This window comes from Lolium rigidum, chromosome 4 (genome assembly GCF_022539505.1).
Source record: "Lolium rigidum isolate FL_2022 chromosome 4, APGP_CSIRO_Lrig_0.1, whole genome shotgun sequence".
Taxonomy (NCBI): domain Eukaryota; kingdom Viridiplantae; phylum Streptophyta; class Magnoliopsida; order Poales; family Poaceae; genus Lolium; species Lolium rigidum.
Genome location: NC_061511.1, coordinates 193,708,648 through 193,730,812, shown reverse-complemented (window position 1 = coordinate 193,730,812; position 22,165 = coordinate 193,708,648). Strand labels below are relative to the sequence as shown.

The window sequence follows — 22,165 nt, the reverse complement described above, 5'->3', positions numbered from 1 at the left end:
ACCTTAGCTCTTCTTTGTCCACAAGCTCACCGATAGGATTCATGGCGGCCAGGTGCTGAATTCCGACCGGCGATACTGCCCCGCCGTCCATGGCTGCGCCATACTCTAGATGAGTAGATGGTAGCTATTCATTTCCACAATTCAAAAATTGCAAACATGCTACTGCAAGAATCACTCTTCTTCTTCAGCTAGATTACCAAAAAAACAAGAGGAATTCAGGATATTAGAAGTGAAACTGAATCCATCTACTCTGCTAGCGAAAATAAATTCATCTACTCTGCAGCTCTGCTACAGTATTCATACCAACTAGCGAAAATGAATTCACCTAATATGCCAAACAGCTAATGCTAATCTACTATTCAGTTCTAATAATGTGCGGCTGCTCGAGCTGCAGAAAATGAGTGAAGAGTACCCGGCCAGCAGCTGCGTTCAGGTTTAGTCGGTGTGTTACCGACTTGCCGTCGCGGACTCGCGTCTCGCGGTCGCCTTCTCCGCTGCCCGCTGCTATGCTACCCGCCATCACCGCAATCGTCCGCGCTGCTTTCCGCCGGCCGCTCGGAATGGTATTCGTATGAATACGGCTGAATACACCCAGAGCCGCCAATGCCCACACTCACACATCGCTGAGATCAAACTTCTCCTCTCCTATTCTATGCCCGTTCCTACCACCGACTGCCTTCTCTTCGTCCACGAGGCTCGCCGACTAGACCGACGACTCGAGAACACTCGGTCTCCACCTGCAGCTTGGGATTTACCACCGCGCACGGCAGCAAAACGAGGCTACTACTCTCCTACTCTGCGGAGCGAGCCGGAGATCCCTCGGGACGACCCTATAGTCCTCGCTCCGACCGACGGCACCTCCGCCCCGATCTCTCGCATAATGCGACGGCAGGGCCATTGTTGAGCCAGCCGTTGCTTTCGGACCGAAGAGGGAGCCTCTCTTCCGGCGAGAAAGACAGCGATGGGGCCAAGCCGATAGGAACGACGGCCACCTCATTGTCATGTTATCTACACGTGTCAATAGCTATGTAGGTACTAAAATCGGCACCGTCCGAATCACTCCACTAGGAACAAGTATGGTACCCCTTGATTAGTTCGGTACACAGATGTGCTGCTGCCCCTCCGGGCAAAGGAATCTTCATACACATCGCTAATCTAGAACCATTCTACAAGCAAAATGCCACGGGCGCGGCGTGCGCCGCGCCGACGCCTCCTAGTACACTATATAAAAGCTAAGCAGGTTTGCCATCTCCAAGTGATTTAGCCACTGTAGATGGGCTATTTATCCACTTCTCTATCCAATTATTTTTTGACACGTAACCTCTTCTTTTACCAGGTCAATCTGGTATTTTCCATCTACTTTTTTCTTAGCTGGATTGATAACCGGTTACCGGCTCTTGGGCATTATTTCTTCACACACTCCCGATGATTGCCTGCCTTCCTCGCGTCCCAGTCCCGCAGCTAACCTCGTTTCGGGCTTCCAGCAAGGTCACAGTCGTAGCCGCTAGATCGCGATCGGACGCTGCGAGCGAAGCGGTGCTCACTCGGCCACAATACAACACACGCACGTACACGGTTCCACCTTCCACGACACAATACACGCACTCACATATGTTCTGTGCTCTCTCTTATCTTGTTCCCCTGCTGCCTCCTGATGCGCCGCCGCCGCCTGTTGTTCCGGCTGCCGCCGGTCGCCGGCCTAGCTCCCCCAAGGTCTCCTCCCTCGAATCCCCGCCGCCACGACACGGTTCTGCCTGCGTGCGCTCCCCCATGGATAACCCTGGTGATTCCACCCACCTCGCCCAATTTTCTAATTTGATTCGCGCCTGGGATGCATCCTCGCCGGAGCCGGCTTCATCCTCGTTCGTGGGGGGGGGTGCGTCCTCGTCCGTGGGCGTCGGATACATCCCGACGGCGTCGCCCACATCCTCGTGGCGCCAACGACATACCCGCGGCCTCGGTTACATCCCCACGGCGTCGTGCACATTCTCGTTGCCTCAGGCTTCCCCTGCTACATTGTCGACTCCCCCGGCCATATAATCAAGTTTCGCAACTAAATCGTCGAGGATTCGGTTACTCCCCCGCGTCATCGAGATCCCAATCGCCCAGGCTAGTACTTTTCCCCCTACATCGACCAGAATCTGATCTTTTATTGCCTGCGCATGTTACATTTTTCCGAGAAGAAGTGGTGGTAAGTGGAACTAGTTCTGTCGGATCATCCGTAGGATGGAAGCATTAGTAGAGGGTGTATTTTTTCTACCGGAGGTAGTAGATTTTTTTAGAAGTAACACATCATTTTGGAATAATACATGCAGAAAGAGAAGATGGAATTTGTTATTTCTGGGGTATTTCTTGAGATTTATGTTAGTAGCTTTGGTGTACATGAAAAATGTTGATGGAAATGTTCCATCTTCTGGCTCTGCATGTTAGATGGAGTGTATGTATGTGGAAGTAGTTCCATCGGATCATATGTGGGATGGAAGCATTCAGTTGAAGGGGCTTTTTTTGTTACAGATGGAGGTAGATTATTTCTGGAAGTAACACATGTTTGCTGGAAGAATACATGCAGAAGCAGTAGATAGAACTTGTTACTTTTTCAGGCCAGAGTTTGAGTTTTTTACATCTGTCAAACTGCAGATAGAGATGTTCCATCTACTGCTGGGTGTGTTTGTCTTGTTGGGTTTTACCAGGAATGTTTACATGCAAAAACATATAAACTTTTTTAGAAGATTATTTATATAGTAGGAAGTAAAGTTCTCTGGTGGAACTAAAATAGATGGTACTTGTAGTACCTCTAATTAGATGGTAAATGTCCCAGTTGTAGGCATATGGACATCATGTGTGTGTTCCGCCGCCCCGTTCCTTCCGGACGGCCCTTTTCCTCGCCGACCTGTAGCGCCGTCTCCGCCTCTTGGGCGCTCACCTCCTCCACCATTCCTTCTGGCCGCCCCCTTCCTTGCCGACCTGTAGCGCCGTCTCCGCCTCTTGGGCACCCACCTCGGGCACGGAGGAGGCGCCGCCCGTGAGTGAGAGCACCTCGCGGCCGCGGGCTGCACGCACCGACCATGGAGGATGCCCCGTCCCTGTCGCCAGTAGCATCCCTCGCTGCCTGGATTCATCGCGGTGATGCCGGTCTCATCTCCGCGACGGCGTCGTTGTTTCCTGCTGGCCGGCAGCGTCCTTGTGGTCGGGTCTACATCCTCCTCGTTCACCGTCACATCCTTGTTATCACCGCCAACATCACTGGTCTCCGGACACAAGACCTCCTTCACTGCTTCATCCTTGCTTCTGCTAGATATTCCTGAGGGTAAGGTATGCATTTCTGCACAGTTATTTCTGACCAAATTGTGTAGCAGTCGGTAATGTTACATGCATTTTTTGTGCTACAAAGTACATGGTGTGAAGCGTAGTTGAATTAGTAGATAGAACATGGAACCCAACCAACTATGTTAATGTAACGTTTTTGATGCAAATGGAACAACTTTTTCCATCAGGAACAAGGCCCATCAACATTTGTTTTGTGTTACATGTACTAGTTGAATTAGTGGATGGAACCAATTATGTCCATGTAACTATTTTTTGCAGCAGATGTAACCAATGTTTCATTAGGTGTAAGGCCGATCAGCATTTTTTGTGTGTTACATGCAGTAGTTAAATTAGTGGATGGACAAATTATGTCCATGTAACCTCTTTTTGCAGCAGATGGAACCAATTTTTCATTAGTTGTAAGGCCGATCAGCATTTGTTTTGCGTTACATGCAGTAGGCTAGCACAGACAGTGATAGCAGCCACAACACATTGGTAATTGAGTAGTAAACAGTGCTCTGGAACACACACATATTGGTTATTTATATCACCCTGTACCTGTCATTTCCTACTTCCAGTCACTAGGATTTGCCTTGTGTCTTGGTAAGGGAAGTTCAAGAAGTAATTCTGGAGCCTAGATGGTTCATCAATGTTTTCCGGTTGATAGCAACATGCAGCGATCTTACTTGCCAGGACTCTTCTGGGTGCTCACCATATTTTCTAATCAACTTGGCTTGATATGTATTTGACCTACACCAACACATAACACTCTAGGCTGTGGCCTGAATTTCAGTGAGAAACTTTGTTGAAGATTATGATCACCAGAAAACAAAGCTTGGCTCACCTCACGCGGTGGAGGAGACACTGGAGGTTATCTCGGTTGCAGCCCAGGATGTGACCTTGTCAGTTAGGAGAATGAGTAGCTCCATGGCAAACTAGGAGCAGAAACGGTTGAATTCAGCATCTTGAAATCTGGAGAAGTCCCAGGTAAAGTGTTTATTTTAGCCTGGTTTCCTCCTTTTGGCACAGACTCACCGCAAGATGGCAGGTTTCTAGCAAGGTCGGCAAGACGGCAGCTAGCTCACGGCAAGACGGCGGGGTTCTGGAGGTTGGCAAGACATCAGAGAACTCATAGCAAGACGACGGTGAACTCACGGCAAGACGGTGGGGTTCCAGCAAGGTCGGCAAAACTGGCGACGTACTCCGGTGAGACCGGCAACATTCCGGCGAGTTACATTGCCATGTTTTTAACCCGTAAAGAATAATCTACCTAGTTGTTCTTCACCCAAGTCGTGATACATTGGCATGTATTTTTTTCGATCGCTCTGGCTAAAGCACGAACATGTAACTACTCTAGCATCCTACTGGATGTAATTCTAACTCCTGTTTGGATGTAACAAAGTAGTTGCATCAGATCAGGCTAGAACTTTTCAGTTCTTATTCCTGTTATAAACATGCTTCTCTCCGGTTGAGATCCAGATGTAACAGCTTTGTATTATGCATGTAGTTCATCTACTGTTCCCTCAATTTGAGATCCAGATGTAACTAGATCGGGATCTGATTTTCGATAGGAAGAAAATAGGATCTGATTGGTATCAGGTAGAAAAAAAAATCTGTTATGGACCGCCACTGGCCGGCAGCGAGACTTTAATGACCGTGCGCTTTTACGTCTTTCTAATTTGGGAAGCCTGGTCCCCACGCGTTGCTATTTTTGGTATTGTCAGACTGACCTCGCGTTAGGCAGAAAACGAGGTCGACCTCGGTGTAGCACAGCCCTTAAATCAATGGTCGGTGGCTCGGAGCCACGCGTGGCTAACGTGGCAGTTTCTCATCGGGTTGCCTCATTTGTCTTTCCTCTTCCTCCCATTTATTGTAGTAGCCGAACAGCTCCGCCACTGTAGTTTTCTTGCGCGTTCATGGTCAGCCCACCATCCCCGATTCGATTGGCTTCTCCGCACCAAAAGGGTGGCTCCCAATCTCACCGATCTCACCGTGTGGGCGCTCGACGACCTGCAGCGCCGCTTTCTGCAGGGCGATCTGCAGGGCCGCCGCGGCGCCGTGTGGCCGCTTGGCGATCTGCAGGGCCGCCGCGATGTGTGGCTGCATCGTCCCGTGAAAACTGCCACGATGAAGTGCTAATCTTTTATTCTCTCCCCATCTCTCCCCTTTCGCCCGCTACTGCCATCCCTCGCCAATCCAATCCATGCCTCCATGGCTGCCTTACAACCTCTTCATTCTTCTCCGTGAGCACCGCTTCTGAGGGTGTCTCTGACACCGCCGCATCTGGCTAGGTCCAGGAGTAAGCGGCGCGTCGAGCATCCCGGTGGGGTGCGGCTAGAGAGCATCTCCAAGTCGTAAAAGGGGGTGGCCGTCTGATGTCCTGGGAGGTGCAGGGAGAGGGTGGGGCTCGTGGGCGTCAACAACGCCGGCAAGACCACGCAGCTCCGCATCATTGCCGACCCCGAGGATCCCGACGGCGTCTATGTCGCCAAGGGCAAGGGGACCATTGAATATTGGCTTGCTCAGCCAGAAAATCCAGGTCCGCGCCTCCCAGACCGCCAGGGAGGAATTCGTCAACGCCTTCTTGGAGGAGATGGGCGTCAAGGACTCCCTCGACCAGGTGCTGGCGGCCTTCGAGCGCGCCACCGAGGACATGGACCTCGTGGGAGGTTTCTTCACGATCTAGATCTGCTGCAGCTCGAAGCCTTGCAGGATGTCGACCTGGGCTTGGCGCAGGTCAAAATTCGAGGCTGATGCTCGAACTCAGCTTCGTATTGAGGATTGCAGCCACGGATTGCGACCCCCTGAAAGTATCTTTGAGTGGTGGCTGGAAAATGAGGATGTCGCTTGGCAAGATACTTCTGCAGGTATAGATTAAACTTTGAGAAGTTTACCTTCAGTATTGGTTGGAAAATGAGTAGTTGCTGAGCAGATACTTCGTTAGGTATAGATTAAAATTTGAAGAGTTCACATCTACCAAATGATGTTGGCAATGGTACACAAGTTCAGGTTTTTTATGTGGACTGCTAACTTAGAGGACACCGAATGTAATTGCCAATAAAATTAGTTTTCTGATTGTTCCATTGCAAATGGTTGTGGTTTTATCTTATACCAAATATACAGTCACATTTTCTGTGTATTTAGCACACCAATCCTGATTGGGTGCAGGAACCTGTTTTGCTTCTGACTTGATGAGCCATTGTGTTGCTCGAGAGCTATCTTAAGGCGCAGGATGTACCAATGGTCATCTGCTTTCTTTTTTGCTCTTTTATTGATCTGTCCTTTCATGTCTCCTTCGTGTAGATTTCAGCCTTCGGTTGATGATGCTCGGAGGCGGTGTTCTCCTGGTTCGTGCCTTGCGCCGACCCACTGGAGGTGTTTCCCTTCAGGGCGGCGATGATTCAATTACTTTCTGTCCTCTTTGTTAAGCTTCCTGGTGTTGAGGATGGAGGAGAAGGTCCCCTGATGTGGGGTGAGGTGTTTTATTTTTGTCCGCACCTTCAGGCGGTACAGCTTCGTGCTCGGACGATCCGCCATTACATGCTGCGTTCCATGTTCTGGTTGGGGAATTCTCTATTTTTAGGTCTTCTCGTGTTTCTCTGCATGAATATTCGGCATTGCAGCCTTCGATTGATGACGGTGCTTGGAGGCACGAAATCTGTCGACCTTTTTGTATGTCCTTCCAGGAAATTCCGGCTCGACTATTTTTATGTGTATTCTTGGCCTTTCAGCTTCTCAGTAAATCAAAGGAGAAGAATTACCTACTTCCACATGTCAAATTAACACTCATGTTGATTCTTCTCCTTTCTCCTTTCTGCATTTAAATTCTTTTTTATTTCCCCATACTAAATCAGTTGGCACCAATGAACTTCTTCATCAGCTCATCCATTTGTGTTTTTTTTTCAGACGTTTTGTTCACCCCAGCATCAAACCTTATGTTTCCATCCTTTGAATTAATTGGAGTTTCAATTCCAGTCTTGCTTAACATGTATTGCCACTACAACAATAAATAAATAATTTGGTCTCCTAATAGGCTATCTATATAATATCTCCTTTAATTTTTAATTCGCAACAAGTCTCTGTAGTCTCAGGTACAACGCTGTTAGGACATCACCACAGCGAGTAAGGATTTGATGATGCCTCTGAAGTATACGATCCTTACATGATTATGTGATAATAAATCGGATTTTTTTTGTGCAAATTAATATGCAGTGGAAGTTGAAACTACTCTAAATTTACTACTAGCAATCCTTAGGTTATATATGTTTATCCCCTGATGTGTGCTTAGCACACTATTCGTATATTTAAGTTATTGTTGTTGATGCTAGAATGTCATAGCAAATGCAAGTTTCTGATGGTCACCTGAAAGTTGTTGCCTTAGGTATAAAATGGTATTCCGTCATCCTTTCTCCCAACACCGTCAGAAAATAAGACATGTTTGTATATTATTTTTGATAATTACTTCCATAAGCACAATAGCATGCATAAACTCCATTGCAGTGCTCTGTTTATCTCTGCAATACGTGGAACATATAAAACATGACATATATGTTTAGTATAGAATAGTGATGCACGCATATCTTCTGGTCTAAGTTTGCTTCTAGGGTGTTGCAACCATTTGAGAAGTTTTGAGGCACTGTTATTGTCAGTATTTCTGAAGCCTGAACAATTGCCCAAATATTTAATTTACCATTTTGCAGAAATATCAGCGATAATAAAATGATGAAACCTGCTACATTCGTTCACTGATCTTGAAGTCACCTCCACACTTATAAACTGATAATAACTGTTAGATAGATCTCCACTGTGCAGACTATAGATTTACTTATTTTATTACTATATAGTTGCATTTATAGCACCATGCATATGTCCGGTTTAACTGGCTTTAGCATCTCTTTGTTGTTTGTGGTATTTCATCCTTGAAAGAGTTGCTGGAAGAGATTCTTCACTATTATTTCTTTGCATTGTATTTACGTCAGGACAAGATGGTGGGTGATGGTATTGAAGATGCATGAGGAAAACAAGGAATCTGACCAGCAAATGATCTGACAAATTTTCCAATTTTGGGAAATATTGCATCAGGCTTTTGGCGATGACGACGGTGAAGCTGGGCCTTTATATAAAAAAAATACAATTATTTAGTACCCCCGCAATACCGGATGATGGGTAGGGCTTAACTGGAAGTTTATGTGTCTTAGTATGGGTTCCCTCTAAACAAACGTCATAGGGGTTATGCCGAGGCTGCCTCCGTTGAAAGTGAAACGATGTGAAATGACGTGAAATGAGGTGAATGTCCGGCCCAAGCCCTGTGCAGTTCCCAGGCTGACGGTTTGTCTTCACTGGGAGGCCAAGCTCATGGGGAGAGACAACATTGCTTGCGAACTTGATGGGATTTGAAGATATATTTGATTGTTAATTAATTGCCTCTTTCTCATGTATGCAAGAGCTTCCTAGTGATGCTACTTCCCAAACTTGAAAATGATTGCTGCAATTTTTTGAGTTCAATGATTTGTATACTTGCTGGTGCAACGGGCGCGGCGTGTCGCCGCGCCACTGCTTCCTAGTTCGATATCATTCTGGTCAAGCTGTGAGCTATCAGGCCCACTAATACTACGGCCGGGGTTAGGCGGCACGGGTTGGGCCTACAAGGAAACGGGTTGGTAAAAATAAAAGGACAGCACTATCCTAAAATGAAGAGGGGGATCAGATCTCTACTCATGTCAAAAAAAAAAACAAGTTAGATCTCTACTGTCGGATCGTTTCAGTATAATCCCCAATTTCCCATATGCACATTATTTATTTCTACATTTTGCAATATTTTTGCACCATTTCTGCTTGTGGTGCGCTAAAATTATCAAAAAAAAGCAACATCATTTCAAAAGAATCAATGTAGGAAAAAAACAGTATCCAATAAATACCATTTTTTAAAGTAATATCTTCCAAAAAAAACCATCAGACATTTGCAACATAAGGAACATGGATTGCAACAAACACACAAGGAACATGTAGAAAATGTAGAAATCATTTGAGCCATGAAAGTTACATATGTAGAACACTTAGAGTTATTGGAACATATCACTCGTGTGGCTATGTCAAACCCAAAATAAACAAGCTTCAAACATATTGAACAAACGTATGCAACATAAAATCCCCAAATCAAGAACTCGTGTTTTTGTCAAAACTAATGTTAGCTCGAATTATAGTCATTAGAGCAACAAAAAATAGACATACTTTCCTCCTTTTATATATAGAACTTTCATATGAAAGAAAAATAAAGAACTCAGATTTTTGTAAAATCTTATCCAAGTTGGTGATAAATCAACATCCGACCAAGCACACTACTCTGATGATCTCTGTCTCTTCAAAAATGCATACAACACGTCACAAGAGACTTGACTATTGCTATGGTGGCGGACTCCTCGGCCTGAAGGCGATGACAATGCTAGTGTTGGACGTACGGGGCGGTTTGACATTTAGACACAGAAATGCTCTCGAATTATCGAAGTGGTTATCTCAACTCCTAATTTTACCCCACCTAACTCAAGTCACCCTGATATGAAGCAAACCAGTGGTAAATACGTGAATTTTGCACACAACTACACTACCGCACCAAGAGGAGATTATTTTGGTGTTCTTCGCATGAGACTCCAACTGGCAGGCATATGTGCATTTGTTTTTTGAGATACATATATGCATTTTCTGGTTGCGCAAATTCTCGCAAGAGAAAAATGTGACAACTAACATAGCTGAAAAGGAGTACGAAAGCAGTGCGCGAGAAAACACGTCTCGCGTGTTGATCAGTCTTGACCTGAACTAAAGGAAAGCTGAAAAGAGTTTTATAAACACCCCAAGAAAAGAGGGGGAGGAGAAGCGAGCATCAGAGTAAGGACCTCCATCAAAAGTAAAGAATATGCAGTACATGTAAACAACATGCAACAAGTTCTAATTGTTCGCAAAAAAATCTTCCAAAAAATCATTACACATATGCAACATAAGGAGCAAGGATTGCACATAAAGGCAAGGCATTGCAGTGTTTCACTCGTGTGCCTACATCTAACCAAAATGAGCATGCAACATGTTGAACAAAAGTGTGCAACATAACATCCCCGCATTGCCAACCTTCCACACATACTTTCCTCTTATTGTATAAAAAAATCCTATGAAAAAAAAAGAGGACTCGGGTTTCTGCGGAAAAAGAACAGTTTAAATTATAGGAATTATATTCATTAGAGAAAGAAATAATGAGAGAACAAAATGATTAGAAAGTGATCTGAGAAGTAGACACGTTTTCATCTTATCTAGAGAGGGGAGGGGCGTGGCAGGGTTGAACATAGAACTGCATTTCAAATTATGTGGATATTAGTTTTGTCTATCCATATATAGTCGTAATGTTTCGGTGGCAAAGGCGTTGTTCCATGGGGTAAGTATCACAACTTCATCCTCTCCCTTCTTTGCCATGGTGGCTGATGTGTCACACATCAAATAGCGTGTGGTGTTTTCCCCCACAGACCGTCGGTGTTGAATCGTAGGTGGTCATCAGACACTTCAGCGTGTCCTGTTTGTGGTGGTAGCAACTGTTATGTCACGTTTCTTTGGTCATTGGTTCTCCCATTTTCACTTTTATGTGCTCCCGGTCTTTTATCCCTGGCGATATGACAACGAAAAGGTGATTCTATAACCTACCATGCAAGAGATGTGTAAGTAACATCCGATCCGCGTCTGTATATTTGAGTAACACACATGTTACCTTCACATTCAATAACATCCGCATTTGTATCTATATTTGTTTTCAAAATATGAAAACAGAACTGAAAAGGTGGCACCCCTATTGATCTAAGCAAAGCTAGGGTCAATTTTTACGAGAAAAGATGAATAAGCGTGTCAAGGACACACGATGTTTTATGTGCCAACAAAGTGAAAGTTTGGAATACATGTGACATACTTCCCCAAAGAGTTTACATTTTCGAATGGGCATGCATTGCCGACTCTTTTAGATGCCAACAAAGTAGCACTTACTATTTCCTGGATTACTTGTATCATAATCCCAGATTATTTAGACACATTTTAACGTATATAGATACATACAAATATAGATAAATCTGCAACATGTTTTGCATGACAACAAAGTAAAAGTTCGGGATACACGTGACATACTGACTTGAAGAAGCGTGTTTACATTTTACAAGGTGCAAGGGTTGCCGTGTCTGTAATGTGCCAACAAAGTACTAGTGCTTACTCCGTCCTGAATTACTTACAGATATATAAGTAAATGTAGACAAATCTGCGATATTTAGTTCGGAACAGAAGAATTAAGTCGCATCCACTCAACTAGTGGGTGATAAATCAACACCCGATCGAGCGCAGTGCTCCGATGATCTCCTTGTCTTCGAAACCGCGTGCAGCACCGCACGAGAGACTCTTGACTCCCGTAGGCTGGCCGTGGCGGCGAACTCCTCAGCCCGACGGCGACGACAGTGCTAGTGCTGAACGTACGCGGCGGCTTTGCGGTTCAAACGGTTCTGGAAACATGGAGGCGGTCATCTCGGTTCCTGATTTTAGAGTAGGTGCACCCAACTACCCAAGTCACCCAGGATTGAAGGAGACCGACGTTGAATCAGTGAATTTATTTTACGAGCGCAGAAAACTGCATCTTGATGAGCGAGATTCAGGCATTCAGCCACACGGCTGCGCTACCGCATCAAGAGGAGATTCTTCTGGAATACGTCCGTCGCATGACGGTATGGAGGCTCCAAATGGCAGACATAGTCTCATAGATGCATTTGCTGCAGGTACAGTTTCTCTCCCAAGAGAAAAGGGAGACAGCGACCCAAGCGAAAAGAATAACCAAGACGTTTTTAGACCTGGAAGCATATATATGCTCTTATTTTTAAAAACTCGTTTTAACCACATTTTCAAGTGTTAAAATATTTTGATAAAAAATATGGCGCATATATATATATATATATGTTCTACGTAGTTGCAAAGACCTATCATTAAGATTTAAGAATTAATATTTTTTGTGTCATATCTAAAAAGACAAAATTCGGTATGAAAAAGCTCTTCACGAGAAAATTTCTATATCTTCTTTACACATTACACACAGAAAAAATTGATTTTCGGTGAAATTTGACCGTGCACATAGAATATCGACATAGCTAGAATATAGATATGTACGCGCACATTTTTTACTATTTGACATTTTTAAATATTTTAAAATGTTTTTCCAGTGAAGGAAGCATATGCATATGTAATCAAAAGTGCATTTCCGGAAAAGAAGCTGCTACTGAAGCAGTAAGCGGGGAAGCCACGTCTTCAAACCCTAGCCTTCTAGATCGAACGACCGCGCGCGTTGATCAGTCCTGACCTGAACTGAAGGAGAAAAATAGTTTCAGAAAGACCAGAAGAAAAGGGAGCCGCGCGCGAGCAGCAGAGCAAGCACCACGCCTAGCTAGCGTCTTCTCTACATAAGCAACGGCAGCGCGCGCGTCGTTTTCCTGAGAGAGCAAACAACCCCAGTTCCCAGCGTCGCTGCCGCAGCACAACACGAGCAACTGAGCAAGGTACGCGTGATGGAGGTGCTCGCAGGTGGCCAGCCGCTGTCGGCGCGGGCGCGGCGGATCGCCAGGAGCCGGGAGGAGATGCTGGGCCTCCTGGCCGACTTCTCCTGCGACGGCGACGACTCCGACCGCGAGCTCTCCTTCTCCGACCTCGTGGACGCCATCGGCAGGCCGCCCAACGCCGGCCACGTCCCGAAGGCGCTTCCAGCGGCCGTGCCGGCAGAGGAGGACACCGCGGCGTCGAAGCAGCAGCAGCAGCAGGCGGCAGCGGCGGCAGGGAAGCAAAGGAGGCTGCGGAGGCGGCGGAGCGACAACCGGGGGAGCTGCGGGGGCAGCTGCGACGGCGTGCTGCTCAACTTCTACGTGCCGGGGCTGCTCACCAGGAGCGTGACGGCGCCGCGCCACGGCCGGGGCACGCTGCCGGCTTCCGCTGCAGGGGGGCCGCCGGCCAAGGTTGCTGCCGGGAAATCCAGGTGAGCTGAGGTCAATCTTTTTGTACAAGTTGCAGAGCTTAAATTTTGCACACCATGGATGGCAACTCCGATGATCAACTGTTGCTAGTCATCCTGATTCGCAGAACTGGTCGTGAAGTCCACTAGAGAGTAGAGACGACCCACGAAAGAGATGTTACTAATTGCTAGTGTCATGTCCAAATCTTTTCGAGTCATGCGTGAGCGTTAGTAGTTGTAGACTTTTAGCTACCTAGTTGGTGCATCATGGGTCATTGGGTCGTATGATTGCACCGAAAAAATCTGCAACTGCATTAGAGTACTTTGCAGCTATCACAAGTGCCCCTTAATCATGACATTTTCCTGAACACAATCAGTGCATGGCAACGAACATTCTTTTGTCCAGCAAATTGTTTTGAAAAGGACCAAACAATAATCAGCAGTAGTACTGTGTACACAGTATACTACTATGTGCATTTTCCTCGGGATGTCGGTTTCTTTGACAATTCCAAGTGCAACCCTGCTTTAGACCACATGGTTCAACCTTTTGACGTTGCTGGCTTTAGATTCAGAAACGATGAACAACCACCCATGTGTCGTCTGTGTGACCAGGAATGAAAAGGATCAGCGGCGGTGACAATCTGACCAAAGTGCACATAAATACGAAAATTTAGACATATATTCAGAACCTTTTCGCACGCTCAGTATCGATCGCTTTTAACTAATTATTATGTTATATCAAATCTAAATTGCGTGCAAAATCTTTCTGCAGGATACAAGCTTCTCTGGCCATCGGTTGCTGGCCGACGTTGTGGGGCAGAGGCCGCGACCACGGCAACAAGCCAGTATGACTGGAGTATGAGTCTTCACTCTTCAATGCACATAGACTTACACGGTCGATGTTCTAATTCCTCCAAAACGGTCGATGTTCTAGTAGCTAGCACTCGTGGCTTAGCTTTTTTGTGTATAGCTAATTTGAGGCTTTTCTCCTCACACCTGTAAATTATCCTTTTTGTTAGGGCCTCTGTCGGTGTTGTTTTAATTTAACCTGTGATGGTGTTGCTGTGGCCTGGCATCTTTCTTGCAAGGCAAGCATGACATGTTAACTGTAAGTTTTGCTTTGTCAGACGTGACGGTGCTACTTTTTCCCTTCGCCGAACTTCACGTCTCCCATGGCGTATGGCACAAGTGATGTGAGGCAAAGTTCATAAAAAGCAGAATCTGACCAGACGTCCTGAATCGAATGGAAATCTCTGCAGCACATGACTTCACTTTCAGTAAGAGATAAATAAATCAGAACTGGGATGGTGACTGAGGACGTGAAAACGATTTCTGTGATTCGAGTTGATTCTATAGTACGGTTAATACGGTACGAATACGAGAGCCGTCGTTGTAGCGTGGCCAGTTCACCACGTCTAATGTCCAACCTGATATCGCCACTAGACGTCTGAAGTCGAGAGACAGCAAACAAGACCCCAGTATGGCACAGCTTCTCACAAATAGCAGGTGAAAAAACATTAGCAAGATCAACCAGGAAGCAACTAGTACAATGGTATAGATCTTGTGTACCTAGGCGACCAATACGTCTGTCTACTGGTACTTCACATTTCACACCAACAACCAAGTGAAAACAGCCTACGAATTAACCGATCAAACACAACTACACAAACTCACAAAGCATCAACCAAGTCCACTAGTGCCCAAGCATGGGCAACCACACACACACAGTAGCACACGCTGGATGCAGACTAGCCACAAAGCCATCAGAGATGGCCCCTAACCGTCACACAGAACAGAACACACCTCACTCTTCATCGGCCTGCAGATCCTCCTCGTCCTCGTAGTCACCCTCCTCATCGGCGGTGGCATCCTGGTACTGCTGGTACTCTGCGACGAGGTCATTCATGTTGCTCTCGGCCTCAGTGAACTCCATCTCGTCCATGCCCTCGCCGGTGTACCAGTGAAGGAAAGCCTTCCTCCTGAACATGGCTGTGAACTGCTCGCTCACTCTCCTGAACATCTCCTGGATGGAAGTGGAGTTGCCAATGAAGGTCGATGCCATGGACAGGCCCCTCGGCGCGATGTCGCAGACGCTGGACTTCACGTTGTTGGGGATCCACTCCACGAAGTAGGACGAGTTCTTGTTCTGGACGTTGATCATCTGCTCGTCGACCTCCTTGGTGCTCATCTTACCACGGAACATGGCAGATGCGGTGAGGTAGCGGCCGTGGCGAGGATCAGCAGCGCACATCATGTTCTTGGAATCCCACATCTGCTGGGTGAGCTCAGGGACCGTGAGGGAACGGTACATCTGGGAGCCACGGGAGGTCAATGGGGCGAACCCGACCATGAAGAAGTGGAGACGTGGGAAGGGGATAAGGTTCACTGCCAGCTTCCGGAGGTCAGAGTTCAACTGACCAGGGAACCTAAGGCAGCAGGTTACTCCACTCATGGTGGCAGAGATCAAATGGTTCAAATCTCCAACTGCAAAAATTAGCATCAACAACATAATGTTAGATAATACTAGGAGCACATAGCAAGTAGCCAAAACACTTTATTAAAACAGCAATTGAAAATGAGGTTGGTTTAATGTGTTTCAGCTATAAATAAAATAGTATCCATGATGAAACAGATCCTCATATTAGCTGGATATCTAACAGTGACTCACAGAGGTCTAGCTTAAGCAAAATCTTAACTAAGACAGATCTGAATCATAGCAATGTAGAAGTGCAGATAAATGAAAGCTCCGAGCAAGTAACTTGAGCAATAGGGTTCATCTGGAGTTCCAGACTATTTCTGAAAATAATAATTTGCATAAACATTCTCCAAAAAGACAAGTGAAGAAACCAATGAACTACAGCATGTTAATGATCTACTTGATATCATGCCCATAGACATCTGTAAAACGTAATAATAAAAGAAGGAAGCAAGTTTTGCTTACAGCTGGGAGTGGTCAGCTTGAGAGTCCTGAAACAGATGTCATAAAGGGCCTCATTGTCAAGAACCATGCACTCATCTGCATTCTCAACCAACTGGTGGACAGAAAGAGTGGCGTTGTAAGGCTCAACCACAGTATCGGACACTTTTGGTGAGGGGAAAACAGAGAATGTAAGCATCATGCGGTCTGGGTACTCCTCCCTGATCTTGGAAATCAATAGTGTCCCCATGCCAGATCCAGTACCACCACCAAGAGAGTGGCATACTTGGAAACCTGAAAACACAAACTGTAAGTAAAGATTCCAAGTGGAAAGCAGTAATACTGAACATCATCTGAGAGGCATTTGGAGACAAAAACTAAATAGGCACGAAAACATAGTTTAATCCTGTGGATTACGAATTAATGTGACATCAAATTAACAAATGTAGATCCTATCCTAATGAATTATAAACAATCAACAATTTAATGCAAGTTGAGTTACCTTGAAGGCAGTCACAGTTCTCAGCCTCCTTCCTGACAACATCGAGAACGGAATCAATGAGCTCAGCACCCTCGGTGTAATGGCCCTTGGCCCAGTTGTTACCAGCGCCAGACTGCCCAAACACAAAGTTGTCAGGGCGGAAGATCTGCCCATACGGCCCTGTGCGGACGCTGTCCATGGTACCAGGCTCAAGATCCATGAGGACAGCCCTTGGCACGAAACGGCCACAGGAAGCCTCGTTGTAGTAGACATTGACGCGCTCCAGCTGCAGGTCAGAGGTGCCCACATACCGCCCCGTGGGGTCGATGCCGTGCTCATCACACACCACCTCCCAGAACTTGGAGCCGATCTGGTTGCCACATTGCCCGCCCTGAATGTGGAGGATCTCCCTCATCTTGTCTGGAAATCGGAAAAATGCACAGGGTGAGGCAAGGTTCGGATAGTGCAGCAGTACACTTCAGAAAATGAATGGTGCAGATAGATTTACTCGAAACAAATTAAGAATTGCCTCGCTTGGGTTTCTGAATCAAAGCATGAAGTACGTGTACAGGGTGCAACCTAGCTGCAGTTCATAGGAACGAGCCAGTCTCTACGACACTACTGGGTAACAGAGCACGAAGACTCAGAGCAAGCTAAGCTAGGATTTTGCAACGACAAGGTGCAGCTGAAAAGCAACTTCAAAATCAGATCTCCGCAACTAAACGAATAGGTCGTGCCTACTGACAGTGTTTCAAACCTTAGCTGAAGCCGATAACTGTCAGAAATGAACCAACCCAGAGAACTGGAAGTAGTAATATACAGAGAAATTAGGCTATCAGATTCTGTAGCGTGGGCGAATCACGACATGAACCAGTAGTAAATCTGCTCCAGACCTAGACGCGTCACATCCGCCAGATCCCTAAACAGCGCGCCTCAGATCTGCCGCTGTAAGCTCCAATCTACCCAACGAAAGCTCGGGCGCCTAATCAAACTACCAGATCCACGCACCCCAGACCCAAAAACGCCGGATAGAACCCCCCAGATCCACGCACATTTCCCAGTTCCCCACCCCAAAACTTCCTCGACATTTCAAATTAATTTGAAAAAAAATTACCGATTCACACCAAGCAACAGATCAGACGGATCCACACGAATTCACCGGAATTAAATGCCAGGCAGCATCTGAAAAAAAACTTACGACTGGCGAAGTCCGGGTCGACGAAGCTCAGCAGGAGTGGGGAGAGTGGCGGCGAGGGGAAGGAAGCGAAGGGCAGGGTCGGGTGAGGGGCGTTTGGGGGCCAGGGCGAAACATATATAGCCGTAGGAGGACCACCGCGGGGGGCAGGGGCCAGATCCGACGGCCGGCGCGCGCCGGTTCAAACAGCTGGACGGATCGGACGGTGGGCGTTTTCGCTTTTTTGAATTTCACCGTGGCGAGCGGACGGAACTGCCCCCGGACATTTCGCTGGGTGGCACAGCTCAGTGTCGGTGTAGTTCTGGACCTGCTTTGCGGTCGGTTTTGTAGACGCGGGGACGGACAGGTGGGGTATGGAGGGAGTTGGGCCCGCGTGTCGGCTGGCGTGGGTGGGGTGGGGTGGGGCGGTGGGGGTGGGTGGAGGTGGGAGTAGGAGCACGCTACCGCTGTGCTGGGCTCGTCGGCCGGGGTTCACACTGCGAGCTGGCTAGGTTGTTCGTGTATTTTCTACCTTGGCACCAAAAAATAAAATAAAGGTCGTTCGTGTATGTGCGGAGAGAAAACTGTCAAATGCGTTCTCGTCCTTTTTGTTGGGACTTTTGGGCGAACCAATCTGAGGGAAGGTTGGTATTTGTTGCTAGAAGGTTAGAATTTTCTCACGACATGATACTCCTGTTCAGGGCCGGCCCTGACACGGGCTGGGTGCAAGACAAAAAAATAGTCCCGGCCCCTATATACAAATAATACGAGTAAGATGCTTTTTATATTCTAAAAATAGCCACTTAAACAACATGATTGTTTCTAAATTCTCAATGGACATAACAGAAAGTACTCGTAATTTATTGGTGACAATGTTCAGCCACAAACAAACGAACATTTGTCCAAGAAAATGACATCTCAACCAAAATAGCATTGCAAGCAGGAACCTATGGGGATTGATGGGCGAGGACCGAAGAATAGGGAGAAAGAATGGAATCTGCTGAACAAGAAAACACTAACCTAGGGAGATAGTACCAACTCGCGAATCATGGAAGGATTTCGTGGAAATCAACCAATAAACATTTTCGCCTCCATTAGTTTTAGGGACGGAGCCAGGAATGTTATTTGGAAAGGACCAATTGAACGAAACTTTGCTTGGAGGGTGCCAGATAGGCAAATATTTGAAAATTTAAGGCTCAATTCACATATATTGTAGAGGGTCTTTTAGCAAAATTTCTAGCATAGGGGGGCCATGGCGATAGCTAGCATCCCTAGCTCCGTCACTGATTAGTTTACTCAAAACAGCTAGAAATCTTAACAAAAGAATAGCGCCCCATCGTTGGCGATGATTGAGGAAAAATAAAGGAGAATTTTTCTTGCAAAAAAAAGGAGAACTAAGAGACAAGAGGAGAAGTCAAGGCAATGAGGGAGCCGGCCTAGACGGGAGTAGATCCATTCACGGAAAGTGTCTTGGACACATGGGCACCAATGCCCGACTCTCCACTTTTAGATTTTTCAAAATTTTAAAACCTCGCGTTTGTAAGTCTCAAAAAATTATGGTGTTAAATATAGATATGATATATACGGGTGGGGTGTATGCAAAAAAAGTCTCGTTAAAAAATACTTTGTATTTTAAACAATATAAAAAGGACAAATTTCTGACAGTAAATGGTACTAAAATAGTATTACAATAGTGTATCCTTTGTTAGAATTTTTTGTATTTCCTAAAACTTAAATTATTTTTTTACTGGGACTTTTTTTGCATACACTTCTTATGTACATATCTATATACATATTTAACGCCATAATTTTTGAAAACATAAAAGTGTAAGGTTTTGAAATTTTCAAAAAACTAGAAGTGAAGGGAGCACTCATGCCCATGTTCACCAAATCCCTATCCATCCATTCAGCCCTTTTTTTAACAATAGCACCATGTTGGCTTAGTTTGGCTACAGGTTGTTGTTGAAAGTGCATGGAACCCCCATGTGTGGTTTTGGTAATTAATGACAATTCCTATGGACTAATGTTTGCATTGAGTTATATTTGTAGTCCATAGGCAATGCTTGAACCATATGTTGGCTTTAAGGTTGCAATAAGAAGAAATTGATGAAGGATATCAAGTGTCAAGTATGTCTTGAAGATGAAGATGAAGTGAACCCTCAAGTTACTTCAAGACATCAACATGATGAAGAATGAAGAAATAAAGTGCAAGTTCAAGATGAGCCAACTCGAAGAGATCATATGCTTGAAACTTGCCCTCCATATGGTGATCATGTATATGTGAATATGCGCCGAATAAGAAGCTCTCCCACAGTGGAGTATGGGGGAGCATTTCGCATGACATCGTCAAGCAAGCACTATAAAAAAAGGCGGTATATCTTGTTGCGGTCAAGATCGTCATCATCGAGCTCAAGAGAAATGCGCAAGGTTAAGGTTTGATCTAGATAACGTTTATTTCTCACCGGTCTCATGGTGTAGTTGGAGACCGGTTTGTAGTTCAGTTGCCGTACTATCAAGAGGGCTCTCGAGTAAGTAACTCGATCGTATCCTTCGGAGAGCTCAAACCTTTGCATCCTTGCATGATCTTTCTTGGTTTTATTTGGATCTTATCCATGTGATGTTTTAGAGCTTGTGCTTATTCTCATGAAAAGCTCTAGTTCATCGAGAATGGTTTTTGCACGGGCAACTTGTTGTATTTTCAAGGTTGGAGGTTTTACCGGTATGTCTTTTTTAGATAGGTCAAACCTTTTATCATTTTTTCTATCCTACATTGATGGACTATGATGGTTCCCTGAAATATCTTGTAGAGCTTGTTACTAGCTTCGAAACGAGCCCAAGATCATCAAAATCGAAGTCTGGATGCTCAAGTTATGATCATTCTCGTTTTGGTGTTTCTGTAGTTTTCGGGGGCGGATTATCCGGCCCAAACAAAAGAATATCCGGCCCCCATCGAGAGGCATGTTTTTCTGGTCCTTAGCCGTTTTTCGGGGGCCGGATTTTTGCAAATATCCGCCCCCGGATAATCCGGCCTGAGCCTACCCAAACGGTCATATTTCGATGGGAGGGGGTATTTAAGCCCCCCTTCTTCCTCCTTGGGCTGCTACATCTTCCCCTTTGTGCTCTCCACCATTGTTGACCTTGAGAGCTTCCCCTTTCCCTCTACTCCTCCTATGCTTCTTGAATCTTTTTGAGGGAAAAAAGGAAGGGAGATCTAGATCTACATTCCTACCAATCAAATTCCTCTCTTTGTGGGATTCCACTAGATCTAGATCTTGGAGAAATTTGGTGTTTCTCCTCTTATTTGTTCTTTCTCTCTTATTCCCCCAATAGCTTTTGTAGCTTTGTTGGAATTTGAGACAGAAGGACTTGAGCATCTTTGTGGTGTTCTTGCCATTGCATTTGGTGCGTTGGTTTGACTTCTCCGCCGTGATACGTGGAGGTGAAAGTTCGTGAGATATTCACTTCGGGAGCTTGTTCCCGGAGCTTGTTCCTCTTGGGTCTTTGGACCCTAGACGGCTTAGTGGTCTTTGTGGTGTTCTTGGGGACTCCAATTAAGTTGTGGAGATTCTTCAAGGGTAAGGCCTTTGTGGCAATGCTTAGTGGTCTTTGTGGTCTTTGTGGTGTTCTTGGGGACTCCAATTAAGTTGTGGAGATTCTTCAAGGGCAAAGCCTTTGTGGCAATTTATTGGGAGCCTCCAATTAAGTTGTGGAGATAGCCCCAAGCTTTGTGCGGGTTTGGTAACCTCCCTAAGGTTCCATAGTGGATCGAGGACATCCCTTTTGGTGGGAATTCTCGAGGAGAATACGGTGGCCCTCGTGCATTTGGAGTGACTTGTCCTCCACACCGTTCCAACGAGAGTAGAACTCGCAAGAGTGTGAACTTCGGGATACATTGTTGTCTCACGTCACTTCGATTATTCCTATACCCGAGCTCTTTACTTATGCACTTTACTTTGTGATAGCCTTCGTGCTTGAAGTTATATATCTTGTTATCACATAGTTGCTTGTATTGCTTAGCATAAGTTGTTGGTGTACATACCACTTAATTACTGGATGATAAACGGGAGCTCCCGACTTTCCCCTCCACCCCCTCTCTCTCAGCCCCTGTCCTCTGCTCTCAGATCTCGCAAGACCGGGCCGAACCCAACCCTTCTCTGGCGGCTCAGCCGGCCGGAGACGGGGAGGGGACGCGCCGGAGTAGCTGGTAGGTGTAGATGTAGGTTTTGCGGCGAGATGCCGGCGTTTTGGAGTAGAGCACCATCTTTTCTGAGCAAGATCTGG

At 46.0% G+C, this 22,165-nt stretch overlaps 2 protein-coding genes across 2 annotated transcripts; one reads left to right on the top strand and one right to left on the bottom strand.

Annotated features, from left to right (window-relative positions):
* The first annotated feature begins 12,827 nt into the window (after positions 1 to 12,827).
* On the top strand, positions 12,828 to 14,439 carry LOC124706758. Its single transcript, XM_047238426.1, has 2 exons — positions 12,828 to 13,336; positions 14,085 to 14,439. The coding sequence occupies exons 1-2, from the start codon at positions 12,876 to 12,878 to the stop codon at positions 14,161 to 14,163; spliced, it is 540 nt and encodes a 179-aa protein (XP_047094382.1). The 5' UTR covers positions 12,828 to 12,875; the 3' UTR covers positions 14,164 to 14,439.
* A 401-nt stretch (positions 14,440 to 14,840) lies between these two features.
* LOC124706757 (tubulin beta-1 chain-like) lies at positions 14,841 to 17,842 on the bottom strand. Its single transcript, XM_047238425.1, has 4 exons — positions 17,825 to 17,842; positions 16,732 to 17,130; positions 16,254 to 16,523; positions 14,841 to 15,796 (listed from the first exon to the last, which is right to left on the bottom strand). The coding sequence occupies exons 2-4, from the start codon at positions 17,123 to 17,125 to the stop codon at positions 15,117 to 15,119; spliced, it is 1,344 nt and encodes a 447-aa protein (XP_047094381.1). The 5' UTR covers positions 17,126 to 17,130; positions 17,825 to 17,842; the 3' UTR covers positions 14,841 to 15,116.
* Positions 17,843 to 22,165: the final 4,323 nt, after the last annotated feature.

Excerpts from the sequence above, each read along its gene's own strand:
- LOC124706758 (XM_047238426.1), top strand. The coding sequence starts at position 12,876 with ATGGAGGTGCTCGCAGGTGGCCAGCCGCTGTCGGCGCGGGCGCGGCGG. Across the intron at positions 13,337-14,084 it reads GTTGCTGCCGGGAAATCCAG|GATACAAGCTTCTCTGGCCA; the intron begins GTGAGCTGAGGT and ends ATCTTTCTGCAG.
- LOC124706757 (XM_047238425.1), bottom strand. The coding sequence starts at position 17,125 with ATGAGGGAGATCCTCCACATTCAGGGCGGGCAATGTGGCAACCAGATC. Across the intron at positions 16,524-16,731 it reads GAACTGTGACTGCCTTCAAG|GTTTCCAAGTATGCCACTCT; the intron begins GTAACTCAACTT and ends TTGTGTTTTCAG. Across the intron at positions 15,797-16,253 it reads CAAGCTGACCACTCCCAGCT|TTGGAGATTTGAACCATTTG; the intron begins GTAAGCAAAACT and ends TAATTTTTGCAG.